This window comes from Channa argus, chromosome 1 (genome assembly GCF_033026475.1).
Source record: "Channa argus isolate prfri chromosome 1, Channa argus male v1.0, whole genome shotgun sequence".
NCBI lineage: Eukaryota > Metazoa > Chordata > Actinopteri > Anabantiformes > Channidae > Channa > Channa argus.
The window spans coordinates 21,241,666-21,257,538 of NC_090197.1; the positions used below are offsets into that span (position 1 = coordinate 21,241,666).

The window sequence follows — 15,873 nt, forward strand, 5'->3', positions numbered from 1 at the left end:
ATATTGACATTCCATACCTGATATCTTGTTTGGGCCATCTGAGTCAGGCCCTGGGTGGTGGCGTAGGGGTTGGGGCAGACGGGAAGGCTGGGGTATTCTGGAGGGGCGACGAGAGCCACTCTGGGGTCCTGAGGGGATGGAGCTACCACCTCCAACTGCAGGGGTAGCACTGGACCCACTGCTACCTCCACCACCACCGATGCTGGCCACACATGAACCACCACTCACCCCTACATGGTTCCTCTGATACTCTATTGATGAGGTCAGAGCTGTGATCAGGTACAAGAGACAAAGGCACAAATGTAGTAAATAGCTCCTTACATAAAACATATTTTCTATGTTAATTGTGTGTATATGTGAGCCTACCATTGAGGAAGTTGCGTTGGCTTTCAAGTATCTGGCTGATCTGAAGAGTCCAGACCTCACGCACCCCTGGGTGAGAAGAATGAAGCACAAAGGACTCCACGGTGCCGTTGGTTGACCGAGATGTGAGAATGAACTTACAGGGATCTCCTTCCACATTCTCTTCCAGACCTAAACAGCTCACCTGCAGGAAAAAAAAGAACAGTATTTAATGTTTTGTTTTGTGTATAAACTTGCATTTTCTAAATTCTCTTTCTTCTGTTGGCCTCTGGTGTGTTTTAAGTTCTAAAAGCTAAGAATAAGAAAGTGTGGTCTAAGTAAATCAGACTATTAAAATTTTAAAATAAAATGTCCCAACAGTATTACCAGAAATCTGGCTAATGCTGGTCAACAAATGAGACGTAACTATTTAGATGTAACCCAACTGAACTACTCAATCACACATTTTTTTAAAATATGATGTTGTTTCTCCATCAAAGGGAGCTGCATGCCTTTAACTGCCATCTGTCATACATCCATTTTTCAACAGGATTCCACTTATAAATAAGGAACTGCTAGTTCACACCCTCATCACCTCATATATCTGTTACCTTAATGCTGTTCTTGTAGAGAAAGCCGGGTAAGGAGAAACCTCTCTTTTTGTCAAGGGGCTCGCTAAAGATGACCAGCTGCTCAAAGAGGAAGACTCTCCTCTCCTTCATCCGGCCCGTCAGACCACTTTCTGGATCAGACACCAGGAAGGTATCTTGCAGTAAAAGGTGTCCTTGAGCTACAATCTTTCCCTGAAAGGAGGAGATGAACAAGAATGTAAGGAAAAGACAGAATAAGGTGTTAAAAGACAGAATGGAAAAGGAGAATTGAGAAGTTCAGGTAAGGTTAAACATGTTTCGAAGAGTGTAGCATAATTTAACTCACATCAAATCCCTGAAGCCGGCCAACGTTCATCATGTCGTTGCACCTTTTGGGCACAATGCACATGACCTCCACTGCTTTCTGTTGGAACCAGAAACATCGAAAAAGGTTGATGGAATTCTAGTTTTACTTAATATTAAACATTAAGAGCTATAGTTATCATACCTCCAACTCTACAGATTCGAGTCCAGCTTTTTTAGAGTGTTTGAGGAAATCCTAAAACCGAGAAGAATATTGTATAAGTAAACTAGCTCTATACAATTTAACACCAATTTAAATTATTTGCAGCAGTGATGCACAATTATACCCAGCAAATGTGATAAAACTGTGTGTGTGTGTGTGTGTGTGTGTGTGTGTGTGTGTGTGTGTGTGTGTGTGTGTGTGTGTGTGTGTGTGTGTGCGCGCGCGCGCGCGTGTGTGTAGACAAGGTTGTCTACTAAAGCAAACCAACCTTGAGCAGGAGCTGGTACTTCATGATCCTCTGGACTGGTTTGATGAGGAGATCTGTGATCTGTGGTCTGTGTCCCAGCCGCTGCTTCAGGTCCTAAACAGAATCAGAGCAATGAAGAGGCTGGTAGCTCCATAATGCGCTTTGCATCATTTTGAAATAGCCCTTACCTCAAAATAGGTGTCGATGTACTCTGAGACAATGTGCTCTGACTTTGGCTTGTTCTGACAGTAAACTATGTACATATTCAGCCTCCGTTCCTGTGAACAAAGAGCACATACATTTACAACATCATCAAATGAATACATGTAAAAAATAAAAAGTAGATGTTTGAAATCTTTTGTGGGTGAACCTGTTTGAGAAAGAGTGATCCCAATCTGTCGGGATCCTCCAAACATTTCTCTAGTTCACAGAGGAAGAAGCTGAACAAGACAGAAACCAAGGAGAGCGACATAAGCTACTGCACTGGTGTATCTGAACGTTTTGTATTCTCTACATGGTCATGAGTCACCTACTCTTTGTGCCAGTCGTAGATCTGTTGGATGTTGCCAAAGACAATTTTGTCTTTTCCCTTCATATCATCAGGGACACCCTCCTCTTTCATCCGGCTCATGTAGCCCTTGAGATAGAGACACATAAATACAGATTTACAAGAGGGGGTCTGTAACATGAACAGCAAATTAACTGCTGAATGTTACAGACCCTCTCTTACTTTGTAAAAGTACCAGTTGAAAAAAAATAATATTAGAAAAAGACCCTTATAACCTCACATCCATTAGACGTCTGTCCAAATATCAATGTAGGACTAATTTAAACTAGTAGTCAATAACCACTGCTGCTGAAGTATCAACTCACCTCCACCACCAGACCAAGGTCTCTGACATAATCTCTCTCCGTCTCCACCAACTCCAGCAAAATGTAACTACAGGACAAAAAGAAACCTTTTGCTGAGAATTTAAGGAAGAGAAATCTCTACCAATATTAATAAAATTCCTCATTGCATCGGCAATATACATGAAGCTAGTGTACATACTGTCTTTTCTTGAGGACGCTGGTCCTGCGTTCGTCCATCTCTTCCATGGGGGAGGAGGAGGACAGGAGGGAGTTATCAGAGGGGTTGAAGGAGGGAGAGCTGCTGTCTCCCTGTTCTACAGACAGAGTGCTGGGTCTGTCCTCCAGAGCCTGAACCACAAGTGAAGGTTAAAAAAAATAAAACAACAACAAAAAAGGGATGTTGGCATAGTAGTTTATTCATATCCTCATATTTATTACCTATAAGGCAAATCTTACATCTAATATGAATAGTTTAATGAGGAATGGCTACTTTAAAGAATTTGTTTAAATTCAGATGTGATACCTAAATATTATTATTATTATTGTATTATCCTACCATTTTGCTTTTGACCAGCTCCTCAATGGCGCTCACCAACTCAGCGGCACTGGGAGTCTCAGAACTGGATGGACGGACTGACAAACGAGAAGAGGTCTGCACGAGAATCAAGAGATGAGAGGAAGGAAAAAGCACAAACATAAGAACCTGGTATTCGCTGAAATCCAGCAACATGTTCTGCTAACTTTAATTCTGCTCATTGGCTGGTTTCAAAACAGCTCTCCCTAAAAAGAAACCAGTGGCAATTAAAATAAGCACTACAGTTTATAACTAGTACAATCTTCACTTTATCATTTGCATGTCACTTAAAGACATCTTTTAATTAAAATTGCCTTTTAAAAACAACAATTTCTGCATGTCTAACACAGACAAATATGTTTTCTGTAAAAATAAATTAACTTACATTTACCAACTTGGCTATGGCCCATAAATAGATAGCAAAATACATTGCTTAATAATTATTTATGGTAAACGTTGAGCTGTGTTTATGATTAATTTTAAGATTAACTTTTGTTAGTAGCTACTTTTTTTAATTAGTTTTATTGTGAATGCCTTACTGCAGTTATTTGTGAGATAAATGATTGTGAAAATGTTGGTTTAATGTTCGATGCTGTAATCTAAAGAGATACACAAAATTAATGCTTTCACCAGTGAAACCCCAGTGCTAGGGCTTAATAGCTAAAGAAAGTGAAAGGTATATGAAATTTAAAATAAATTGCCAATCACAAAGTAAAAACGTGAGGCGAAGGCAAGGTGAAAAAAATAAAGTGGGGGGTAAAGTAAAATGGCAGAAAATGGGGAAAAGGGATGGGGAAAAAAAGAAAAAAGGAAGTTTGGATGGTAGAGGTTTCTTCCATTGCTTTCTCCGGTGATAAACAGCCTTGAAATAAAAGAATGAAAGAGGCATATGTAGATATGTATGTATATATAGTTCAGGAGACTCTCACCCTTGCTGTGCTGTGCTTCAAGACTTTCCCCAATTGGGTTTTTCTGGGTGAGGCTGTGTGCCCTTCTGGCCTCGCCAGCATTTAGAGATGCCAATTACTTGCATGGGTAATGAGGTTAACGCACAGAGGGTAAAAGGGAGATGAGAACGAGTGGGCAGGAGTGGGTGAGGGAGGGGGGAGGTGAGGGGTCCAAGGGATGATGGGAACAGGGGAGCCTGAATTTCATCTTCGATTATTGTCCAGGGGAGGTGCCTGCATGCCTCACAGGGACTCATCTTTTCACATTGTATATTTATAAACTACTTGTTTCTTTTACATTTCACTTACCAACATCCTCCTTACATGTGGATCATTGACTACAGATGATAAACATGCATCGTTGTGGTATTCTAATCACCATTTCCAATTTTACTCAAGATTTGTAAAAAGTTGGGGAATTAAGCTTTCTCATCTACACGAACAGAAAAATCCTTCACTGTCATACAATTAGTTAGGAGCCAAGTGCATTTTATTTATCTACATCTTCACATTATGGCCCTGCTCATCTACCAGATGATTCTCCATTACAGCGGTGTGCTGAAGATACAGGCAGAAGTCAAAACAAGAAATAGAATGAAATAAATTCAGAAAATATTAAAGAGTTACAAGGGTTAAAGTGATTTTTAGGGGACAGAAAGAGGTGCATTTTAAAAAGAAGAAAGCTAAGTCTAAAAAAGCTGCAAGCTGAACTTCATTTCAATCTAGAAACAGTTGTAGAAACAAACAAACAAAAAAAAAGGTTTAAGAAAGTAGCATTTAGAGCTGAAGAGTTGCAGGAGGGGGTAGACAGAATTGAAGAACTAACTGAGGGAAGAGACAGTGGGGGGAGAATAGGGCATTTCAGATGGAGAGGTATGGAAACTGAGACAAAGCAAAGACAGGACATAAATCAAGGTAATGCTACAGCATGGCAAACAGCAAACGATACAACCAGGAAACAAAAGAGAAACAGAAATTAGTGTCAGAGGGTTCTCTGCTTAAGTCGAAGATGAGAATTGGACTGTCTGCTTTAGAACAGAGGGCAGAATATGACGCAACATTCCAAGATAAAAAGCTATATATAATAGACCCTAAGAAGTCTCTTGAAACTGTGTCCTTTTGGGAAAAGTGGGAGACTGAAATTAGCAAAATGTAACCTACAAGAACTAGAAAATGATAACACCGATAATAAAAAACAGAATAAGAATGGTTTAGCTTGGGAAAAGGCCAGGGAAAATAACCCTTGTAAAGAAAAAATTTTACTATTAATTATTGGACCAAATGTTCCTTAATTGTTGTTAATGATTTGTTCACAATTCCTACTTTTTAGATACAGAAGCTGGTAAAACCCCCTCCTCTACTGAGGAAGGAAGCATAAAGTAGTCAGCTGCTTTTTTCCACTTTAGTTCGAACTTCCAAAGAATTAAAGTACCAAAATCTGAATGTAGGAAAACAGTTGATTTTCAGACACAGCTATAGTATGAAGAGAACATGCATCCAAAATATTATCCATTTAGAAGATGGGGATAATATTTCTCTATAAAATATGGTGCATACAGTATTGTTGATAAACTAGGTTATTTTGCAATATGAGAAAATATTAAAAGTTAAAAAGGTCATAGCCATATGTAGCCCAGCCCCAAATCATTATCTCCCCCAGTGTTTTCTCCGACTCCTATGCTCATCTCCCTTACAGCCTCCTTCCCTTTTCTCTGACCCCTCTCTTTTGTCCCCACTCTAACATCTCCTCTCTCCTCACCTTGTCATCCTGCGAGTCTGGCTGGAGCAGGCTGTGCTGCTGAATGGCCATAGGTGGAGGCAGAGGTACAGAGTCAGCACCCTCCTCGCCTTCCTCCTCTCCGCAGCTTTGCATGCCTGAAGAACTCGACTTGGACAATGTTCCACTGGACAAGCCCTCATTACGAACCCTCTGCAAAATACACACATACACAACAAAGCAGGGATTAATACACAATAGTGCACAGAAGTGCACAGGGAGGTGGACAGAGGTGTATTTACCCACCTCTTCCACGGTCTCATCCTGAGGTGTAGCAGCACTGTCATCTGAGTCCTTCTGGGAGCCTATTGTCAATTCACCGCTTTTCCTCACCTCACGGCTCTTCTTGTGTTTGTGGGCCAGCTTCTTCACGTGGCCATCTGCCTTGCCGCTGCTTAGCCGACGCACAGGGCTAGTGAGCCACTTTCGCAGAGTGTTACCTAGAAAATAAACCAAACCACAGTTGAATACAAGTGGAAAGTAGACTGACCTAACAGTGTGTGTTTTTAAGATTTCATCCATATAGCAATTCATAATTGACAAATCTTTTTACAAGAGAACACTGACATAGGGAACTGTTTTTTTGTGTACACCATTAAAATGCTACTGGCTGTTTGACCTAATCTGGTTGTATTCATTTATTGAATTTCAGCGAGACATAAGTGACCATACCTGGTCTCTTTGGTCCTGGTGATGTGTGGGAGCCGATGCCATGACCAGGCTGTAGCGTAGCGGATGACCCTGGCATGATGGAGTCATTGCTGCACACTGATAGAGTGTCTGTAAAAGAAAAACATTTTTCGGTATGAACAATGTTTTTGTATCAGTCTCAGTGAAGAAAATATATTCTCCTTTCTCTTACACACGTTAATTCACATTCTGTACCTTTGTGGTTGAAGATGCCCTCCATCTCCATGGATGACCTGGAATGAGCAATGCAGAGCATGGAGCAGGGCACCAGGCCCTCCTGGGCAGGGGAGCGGTCTGTGGTCCTGACCAGGCACCAGTCTGGTTTATCGTGACAACGCTCCAGCACCTCCACCGTCTGGCCACGCCTCACCGTCAGTTCGTTGCTGTTGCTTGCCATGAAGTCATGTATCACCACAGTTAGCTCACAGCCACCAGAGAGCTAAGGAAGAAAAGACCATCACTAAGACCTGGTTCCACTGTGACATTTGTTGCAGTAATAAGACACAATGATGTGCAATATCAGATGTCAAAAAGTCTTATTCTAACTGCTGAAAAAGTGCGGTCATGATCATTTCAGACGATCAGCGTAAACGAGTTCTTACTTTATCACTGTCCAGGGTGTTTTGTGATGTGCGGGATGCAAGTGAGATTGTGTCGGGTTGGCTGCTGCCTTCACCCTGACTGTCCAGATCCTCTCCATCCCTACCAGACACAGAAACGATCAAGAAAAGCTGTAGTAATAGCTGAAAGTGAGAGAAACTTACAGTCTAAAGGATGGCTAATTATTGACTGAAATTTCTGTTTCCTTATTTATTTCTGTTTCCTATATCCTAAATTGTAGGTGTCACATGTTTACCTCCGTCCCTTGTGGTGCTTTGCTGCTGCTGGTTTTGGTATATGAATAGGCTCCTTAAGTGCTCCTCTCAGATGAATGGTGCGTTCCTGAATCACCTCCCTGATGTGCTTGATCCAGTCCTGTTTGTTCTCAATGCTCGATGCCTGTTTTTGAAGATTAAAGATGGCAATCATAAAGTGAGGGGTTTTAGGAAATCAACTTTGTTTGTAATTTTTGTTTCTCTCTGTGCATTTCACACAAGTCTGAATTGCCTTTCTCATGTCTTATCCAATGAAAAATTTTTTTAGATTAACGTTTTGAGCCCACCCCAGCTGCTAGTAGCTCCAAACATGTGCTGTCACTTCTATCCAATAGCACTATTTAAGGCCATGAGTTACGTTCTAAATGTGTTCATTTGACCTCATTCAATTTGATCTAGAAGATATTTAACATATTATATGTTTTCCCCGTTTGTAAGATGACTTCAATTCTGTCTCATGTTTCTCTGTCCTTCTGACTGAGCTGGTAGACCAATGAAGAAACAGTTTCATTACTATGGAAATAGCTCCATTTCACGGATTCCCCACAGTGACATGTGGGAGAAAAGTAAAAATATTCCATGGCCGCAACCTATTAAAGCAAATGGACGCATCGTATTAAAGCGGATGGGCTGCTTGTGGCTTTGCTGCGGTGAAGTTTAAGTTTGATAGCCAATCTTCTGTCAGTGGTCTGCTTATATAGCGCTTCTATCTAAAGCGCTTTACAATGTGGATTCACATTTACCCATTCACACACACTCACACGCTGATGGCGACAGCTGCCATGCAAGTTGCACCAGGAGCAACTTGGTTCCATTGTCTTGCCCAAAGACCCTTTGACACGTAGCCAGGAGTGACTGGGAGTTGAACCACTGACCCTGTGTTGTGAGGACATCTTACTAACTTAGTTACAGCCACCCCATACTAATGTCAATAATGAGGATTGAACAGACTATGCCATTTCATTTTTATCATAGCTTACAGTAAAAGGCTGCTTTAATGTGTTGCATGTTATTATTGAATTATAACTTAGATCAACAATTTTTACATTTAGAGGAGCCGAACCTGTTCCAAAGAGCAGCCTCTCACCCAAAAGCCACCCTAGTGTTTTTAATAATTATTAAAAAACCTTAATACTATGTCTCTCCCTGCTCCCCTCTATTGTGTTGTTTTTAATGCAGCAAAGTAACATTTTATAATAATCAACTTAACATGACATATTAAAAACATAGGCTATATCCGTGTACAAATATTCTGAACTCAAATTTGGCTGGAGATGAACCATTTTCTGTACAAACAAACAAACAAACAAATAAATTTATGTTAATAGCCAACTCTACCACAGACAGAAGATTTGCATGGCTACAACTGCCACCGCTTAATTTGGAGACAAATATTGATTTTGCTGTGTGATAACCAAAGATACTCCCTACATTCAAAGGAGTTACAGTCTATTGTACATTAGTGAGATGTGTGAAGGCTGATAGAGAGAGCTGAGTGGGCTATGGCCCACTTTCACCAACAGCTGAACTGCTATGAAAATGGTGTCACCAAAGACTGTAATAATTTCTTAGTGCTATGCAATAAATTTCTCCCATCCCCTCCCTGTGTGATGTCCTGCTGATTACAGACAGAGAGCACTGAAATCCAAATTTAAGCTGAGAAACCAAAAGCATTTCATCTTAATTATATATCGTTCCAATGTCTTAATAGGTCATAGCCACAGGATTTTTTTCCCCAAACGTCCCTGGTTCAGTAGTTTTGCTCTGACAAAACAGTAAAAAAGTCACACGTTGCTGGTTTTGAATATTCCATTAAAAAACAAATTATTTTTCATAGGTATAACGTTATTTTTGAATATTTTACTGTTTTGAACTTAATGAACTTCATATAGGACAATAAGCTAAACTATTTTTAAGCTTACTAAATATTATTGCCCTGACACCAAGTAAAGATAAATTTGATTATTTCAGGCAATGAAAGATAAGCATTTTATCAAAGTCATGTTTTACTAAACTGGCGCATACTTGCTATTCTTTTTATACATGTGTAAGTGATAACAGAGCAAAATTTCCATGGTTTATGTTTTTTATCCAAACATGCGGTCCAAGTCCAATCAAATCCGTTTTTTTTAAACAGAACAAAATAGCAAGTTTTCTTTAAGGGGTTTTAGAGTGTTACTGTTGTATTGACTACAAGTCCCTACACCCTATTCGTGCATTTATTTTAACTTGTACAAAGCTGTAGGATTGGTTTATCACAATATGTAACTGTCACAATGTATTTTGAAATTAACATCTGCATTGTCAAATTGGGGTGACAATGTTGGGGTATTTTTTGTTTTTAAATACTTGAACTGTCAGAGTTTAGGTTGGTTTAGAAATGTAGAAATTTGCCTATGTACATATTGTTTTAATGTTTAAATTTTGTTTTTCAAAATTATTTTTAAAATTGTTGATCAAGGTTCCTAACCTGCTGCAAAAGAACAGCACAGATAAGAAATGCTAAGAATGTGTTTCAGACTTATGAAAAATGGTTGAGGGCTGTGTTGTGGGATAATTTGTACTCACCATTGCTCCATGTTTGGATCCCTGACTTAGCTTTAAATTTAAAATATAAAATACAGAATTTCACTGATTTGTTTTTAGAAAATATACATGACATTTTTTATGCTGACAAAATGGTCTGATATGATAAAAAAAGTACAACACTGATAATTTGCCTTGACAGTATAATGAACGCCAATTAAACATGTAGCAGATTGTAATGAAAGGTGTGTGTGTGTGTGTGTGTGTGTGTGTGCGCGAACTAGGGAACATGTGTAGTTCAAATATACAAATAACTGCTTCTCAGCGGTTAGCTGGGTAGTCAACGTGTATTATAAAATTGCTCCAAATTAAACATGTTAGGATTTTGGCTTCATGCTGTTCCAACAGCTGACAACTTCTAATCCATCTCTGACATTATTGAAGAGGAAAACACACAGATGATGTCTAAAATTGAGGGATTAAAAGTTTTACTGAGTAAATTTATTTCTACCTCTGACAATAGAGCTGAAATCTTAAAAATTTGTATTTTTCGTAAAAAACACTACTTGTCACTTTGATGAAGTGGCTTTGAGCCAGAATAGGAGAATGTGGGCGTTTAGGTGTTGAATCAATGTCAGCAGCGTTGGTGGGAGCATGTCAGCCCACAGAGAGAATTAGAGATACAAACATCCACAGAAAACACAGCCCCAGATATACAGATGTGCTCGTGTTTGTTAAGGGATGAAAAAGCAGGATTGAGGACACAGGCTTGCAGAGAGAAAGAAGGTAGAAAAAGAAGAAAGAAATCAACAAGACAGGAGTTTGTTACTGCAAAAAGCTCCTTTGCCACCTTGAAGCTGCTCATGCAATCAAACAAAACGATGAAGAGTGTGAGGAAAGTTAATATAAAAAGAAAAGTAGGAGAGAAAACTGGGCTAGACTGGTAAAAGATTTTCTGACACATTTGTCAAACATTGGCTGCAAACATTGCAAACACGTCTGCTTGACTGCATATTTATTATATAAACAGCTACTCTAACATTTTATAATTTTCACTCTTACTTTTTGGGGTTTTAAGCTTTTTAGTCCTCAGCATTTTGCAGATTCTGGCAAGATCTCTGAACATCAGTCAAACCCAGGAGAGGTTAGAAGAAACACAAGAATGTAGTGTGTTTTACCTTAAGCACAATCTTGTTGTCAGAGGTTGGAGTGCGCCCAACCCATAGAGCAAACTTACAGGGGTCTCCTTCAACATGCTCCGTCACCCCCAGCTCTGATGTCTGGTTAGAGAGAAAGATGTTGTCATTGCACCTAGTGGCTATTTGAAAAATTCTTGATAACTGATAACTTGAGATTGTCTCAAATGTTGATTCATGTAGTGCCAATTAATGTAGACCAACCTGTATTTTGGAAAGTACAATTATCACAGTTAAAAACATTGAGGAACATTAAAAAGACTAATTATTATGTCATTCCAATTCCCAATATTTGAAAAACCTCTGTAAACCATCAAAATATGTCTATTTTGTTCTTAAATAAGCTGTGGTAGTGTAGCAAAGAGAAATATTCAAACTTAACAATGTATATTTTAACCATCATCAACTTACAAAAAGTTTGCTCTTGTAGATGTATTTGCTTCTACCATTCGAGTCCTTGACCTCCTTACTGAAAACAAGAGACATCTCAAAGAGGAAGAGGTGACGCTCTCGACCCTTGCGTATCAGAGTCTTTGGATCCCAGACCTGGAAAGACTCTTGGAGAATGAGCTCGCCCTGGGACTCAATGTTTTCATCAAAACCTGAGGGAAGGATGGGGTATTGGCATGAAAATTCAGATTTATAAAAACTTAAATTAAATAAATTAAGTAAATTCATCAGGATACATTTTCAAAAACGTTTAGACACTAAAATATGACATGAACATGAATAACAAGGAGTTGTAATCACCTTCTAGCATAGAGAGGTGCATGGCATCATTGGCTTTCTTAGGAACACTAAGCATCACCTCCAGTCCATCTTTGATCTCTCCTTTACCTTCCTCGCAACAAGTCAGCAGCTCCTACACTCACACAAACACACACACAGAAACCATGACAACAGGAAACCATGAAGATGGTCAACAAAGCAGTTAGATTAGATATAGTGGGCTACCTTCAGAAGAAGCTGATACTTAGTTATTCTCTGCACGGGTTTGATCAGATAGGAAGAGATGGAGTTGGCCAGTCGGTGCCTTTGTTGAATTTCCTGTTACCAGCCACACAAAAACACCAGTGATTTAATTAAATAGAAATCATAATGATCACCTGATTTCATTTTTGTGACCATAGACAATACTCACATCAAAGTAGTTCCCAGCATGTTCTAAGATGAGCTGGGTTGAATCAGGTTTGTTCTTACAATAGTTCACATACATCTGGAACTTATCAGCCTAGAGGAGGAGAGACAGCTTACAATTATTACTAGTATTGTTACTAGTGCCTAATGGGTAAAATATATTTATAGAAATTTCAGAAAATTTAAAGATTTATGAATCTCAATGTTCATTGATGCAAAATAAGATGCACTGTATTCTAACCATGTATTATAACTGTCAATTGTTGTGTTGAACACACAGAAAAGGCTGATGAAAAACATATACATACCCATGTGACAAAGCAATGGCCAACATCCTCAGGTAGTTGTTCATATTTCTCTAACTCTTTGAGAAAGATGCTGACAAAACAAGGAATGAGGGATTAAAATGTGAGAAACATTCTTAAAGTGAAAAACAACCTAAACTCTGTAAAAATGTTAAAAGTGAACAAAAGTTAATAGAAGAAGCTGCTAAAGATACCTTTGCGAAAGGTAAGTTTGCTTGGTATCTGGGACTGATTTGCACTGGGGTGCAAAGACCCTGCTAAATTTGCTTGCAAGTCTAGTTTATAGCTTGATTGGAAATATCACAGAAAGTCCTGCTTACTTATGGTGAAATTCATAGAGATCTTGCATGTTTCCAAATATTATGTGCTCCTTATTTATGATTCCTGGAGGAATCTCTTCCACTCCACTGGTCATCTCCCACAGGTAGGTCTGCGTGGAAAGATAGAGACAAAAAACTAAAACATCAGTAGGGTTCAGATACATTTTTGAAATTTGCATCAAAAGTTGTAGCTATTACGCAAATCTGCTATGAAATTCGTTAACAGTAGTGGGTTGTCAAGTTGTACTCACATCCATGCACTCCCGCAGGTCTCGCACGTAGGCTTTTTCGGTCTGAATCAGCTCTGCCATGATGAACCTGAACACATACACAAAGGACAAACAAAATTAGCAATTGTTATACTGTCCTCATCCACACAACAATAAATGCCGCTCTCCTTCACCCATTTATGCTAATAAATAGGGTTATGGGCATTAAAATGTGGTTAAAAACCAGCCACGAATGACAGAAATCATGGTTATGATTTGTGTAACATAAAAACTGTGCAGTCTCCTTTACCTGCGAGCTTCAATTACATTTAGTTTTTCTCTTGTGTAGCTTAATTTCTGGATCTACAATTTGCTGTGCTGACACAAGGAAGAATAGGCTGTGGAGGATGATGTTTAAATCAAGTAAATCTTTCACAAACATGCATACACTTAGCTTATTCACTCTCTAAAAATTTATAATAATCAATTACTACTATTGACCAAGTAGAGATTCAGTTCTAAAAAAGGGCACAGATGGGCCAATGTTGAATCTGTGACCTTCTAATAACAAACATTCTTGGAAACCACTGCTGTTCGGCTCCATATTTTTTGCTACTGAGCCCGTAACTTAATTACTTCTTAAATAAATTCCTAAATAAATATTTTTCAATCAGGAGGATTAAATGCTGACTTGCTAGTATAGGTTTCGTTTGTAGATAAAGCACATACTGTTCAGAGATGAAGCTGTTAACAATGCAGACTAAACGCAAAGCAGTTTTGTTAAGCACAACAGTGTGCAATTTTAATCTGCTAAGTGACCCAGACCTAGCACAGCCAAACCCATTCAGTTGTTCTCGGGGAAAAAAAATAAGTCTATCCATTAGTTCTGGACAGTTCTGTTTTTCTGATATGTTAAAAGCAGAAAAATACACAAAGTGGTGACATACTCCTTTCTGCGTGCTGACTTGCGTTTTTCCTCATTCAGTTCATGGGCAGCATCCCTTAGCTTGACCTCTGACCCTGGAGCTGTGGCTGGAATGATGTCCAACTGAAGATCTTTACTCTGAGTCACAGACAAAGTAAAAGTTATTTAAAAAGACAAACCAAGGCAGTGAGAATATCAATTTTTTTTTCTTCTGTAATATCCTGCTAAAACACATGATTACTTACTGCCTTGTTAGAGTCTGAAGAGATGCCCAGGGCTTTCTCGAGACTGCAGCGATACTTGTCCATGCGTAGGGAAAAGTCTCGATAGCGTTTGTCCACAGCTGTCACCCATTTTTTGATCTCTGCAGCATGACTGTGGCCTTTCTCACAAAAGCCATCAGCCAGCTGGATCAGCAACTTCACACGCTCCTTGGTTTGCTTAAGGAGAGTTACAGAGTTGCATGAATACACACACATACACAAAATGACAAGCCTGTCTGTGTGTTTGTGTGTGTAAGGCTAACCTTGGCTGTGATGTGGAAGTCCTCATGCTCCTTCAGCAGTTCCTGGGTGTGGTGAATGCTTGAGCCAGTAGAGGTGTGTGTGGACAGGTAAAACTCTCCAGTATCATGAATCCACTCCAGAGCCTTAACACAAATAGTCAGATTACAATAAACCAACGTACAAGTCTGTTGCTCTATCCAGCCTATTCAAGTGTTTTTCCTGCCTAGTTAGTTAAAGTGACAATAAACTGTGTGTTTATGCCTTTCATGTACCTGCTTGGCACTGCGTTCAAACACCACATACTGCTGACACTGGTCCAACCGTCGTTTCCTCATGGTCCAGAAGTGAAGAACACGATTCTCTCTCTGGAGCAGCTCATTGAGGATGTCTGAACACAACAGAAATACAGAAAAGACTCAGATTTCAGCCATTCAGCACTCAAACACACCAACATGACCCAAACAATTTAATTAGCTCTGCATACACAACAAGAACTCAGATCAATTGAAGAGCTTTGCTGCTTTGGACATATTGAGAAGACAGGTAGTCTAGTCATTTAGTTTTTAACATCTGCAAATTACTTACAGTATTTACAAGAATGTTTTCACAGTGAACATTACAAAAACAGGTATATTACTAATTTAATGTGTGATTTTTTTGTAGTTACTTTAGTAAGTAGTATAGCAACTACTAGTTACTATACTACTTACTATAGTTCATACACTGTTTCTGTAAAACCCCAGTTATTTCAAAACTGCATATTGAGGAGGATATTTTAGGAATTCACTGTTCCCAACCTTTCCTGTCATATGCATTATGCTTTGCCATTTCTAACTTGATACTTTACGCTGACTAATCGGACTGTGTGTTCATTAAACCTTTGCTACCACACACACACACACTCTCACACACACACACACACTATAGAGTATTCAGGTGTTATAGCCTAGATTATGTATTTTCTGATACTCACTTTTAACCTGTTGTTCTGGTGCTTTGACATGGCTCAGCATCCCAGGCATGTTGACACTGTTCCTGTGCATGTACTTGAGGAAGACGTCTGCATTTCTTCTTGCCAGAGTGCAAGCCTAATTAAAAAATTAACACAGATTGATTTCACAAATGTGACTAAAAAGTTTGCTCCGGTTTGATTCTTAGTTACTGGGTGAGTGCTACCTTGAGGAAAGCTTCCTTCTGCTCCAGGTGTTTACTGATCATGGGGCTGACGTGGTCTGTTTCACAATTGGGTCCCAGTTTGTCGGCTCCTCCGCACCAGTCCTCCTCTCGCTTGTATTCCTGCTCCAGGCTCTCCAAAACACTGCACACCTG

General features: G+C 39.3%; 1 protein-coding gene across 11 annotated transcripts in view; it reads right to left on the reverse strand.

Annotated features, from left to right (window-relative positions):
- The window catches only part of LOC137128581 (triple functional domain protein), a 70,701-nt gene that overhangs the window by 6,149 nt on the left and 48,679 nt on the right, over positions 1–15,873 (reverse strand). For 9 of the 11 annotated variants that reach the window (XM_067506866.1, XM_067506837.1, XM_067506847.1 and 6 more), the window contains 32 exons: positions 15,721–15,870; positions 15,518–15,632; positions 14,817–14,932; positions 14,565–14,687; positions 14,284–14,478; positions 14,061–14,176; positions 13,156–13,222; positions 12,905–13,014; positions 12,588–12,657; positions 12,284–12,373; positions 12,097–12,189; positions 11,893–12,004; positions 11,554–11,744; positions 11,125–11,226; positions 7,402–7,544; positions 7,148–7,247; positions 6,741–6,984; positions 6,528–6,635; positions 6,102–6,295; positions 5,838–6,008; positions 3,114–3,209; positions 2,757–2,905; positions 2,579–2,645; positions 2,239–2,342; positions 2,076–2,145; positions 1,894–1,983; positions 1,727–1,819; positions 1,441–1,491; positions 1,279–1,356; positions 954–1,145; positions 367–547; positions 18–269 (listed from right to left, as the gene is read on the reverse strand). In XM_067506866.1, coding sequence (XP_067362967.1) covers positions 18–269; positions 367–547; positions 954–1,145; positions 1,279–1,356; positions 1,441–1,491; positions 1,727–1,819; positions 1,894–1,983; positions 2,076–2,145; positions 2,239–2,342; positions 2,579–2,645; positions 2,757–2,905; positions 3,114–3,209; positions 5,838–6,008; positions 6,102–6,295; positions 6,528–6,635; positions 6,741–6,984; positions 7,148–7,247; positions 7,402–7,544; positions 11,125–11,226; positions 11,554–11,744; positions 11,893–12,004; positions 12,097–12,189; positions 12,284–12,373; positions 12,588–12,657; positions 12,905–13,014; positions 13,156–13,222; positions 14,061–14,176; positions 14,284–14,478; positions 14,565–14,687; positions 14,817–14,932; positions 15,518–15,632; positions 15,721–15,870 — 4,033 coding nt within the window. Of the gene's footprint in view, positions 1–17; positions 270–366; positions 548–953; positions 1,146–1,278; positions 1,357–1,440; positions 1,492–1,726; positions 1,820–1,893; positions 1,984–2,075; positions 2,146–2,238; positions 2,343–2,578; positions 2,646–2,756; positions 2,906–3,113; positions 3,210–5,837; positions 6,009–6,101; positions 6,296–6,527; positions 6,636–6,740; positions 6,985–7,147; positions 7,248–7,401; positions 7,545–9,988; positions 10,019–11,124; positions 11,227–11,553; positions 11,745–11,892; positions 12,005–12,096; positions 12,190–12,283; positions 12,374–12,587; positions 12,658–12,904; positions 13,015–13,155; positions 13,223–14,060; positions 14,177–14,283; positions 14,479–14,564; positions 14,688–14,816; positions 14,933–15,517; positions 15,633–15,720; positions 15,871–15,873 lie in introns of all 11 variants that reach the window. The other 2 variants (XM_067506912.1, XM_067506903.1) reach the window with 2 other exon arrangements.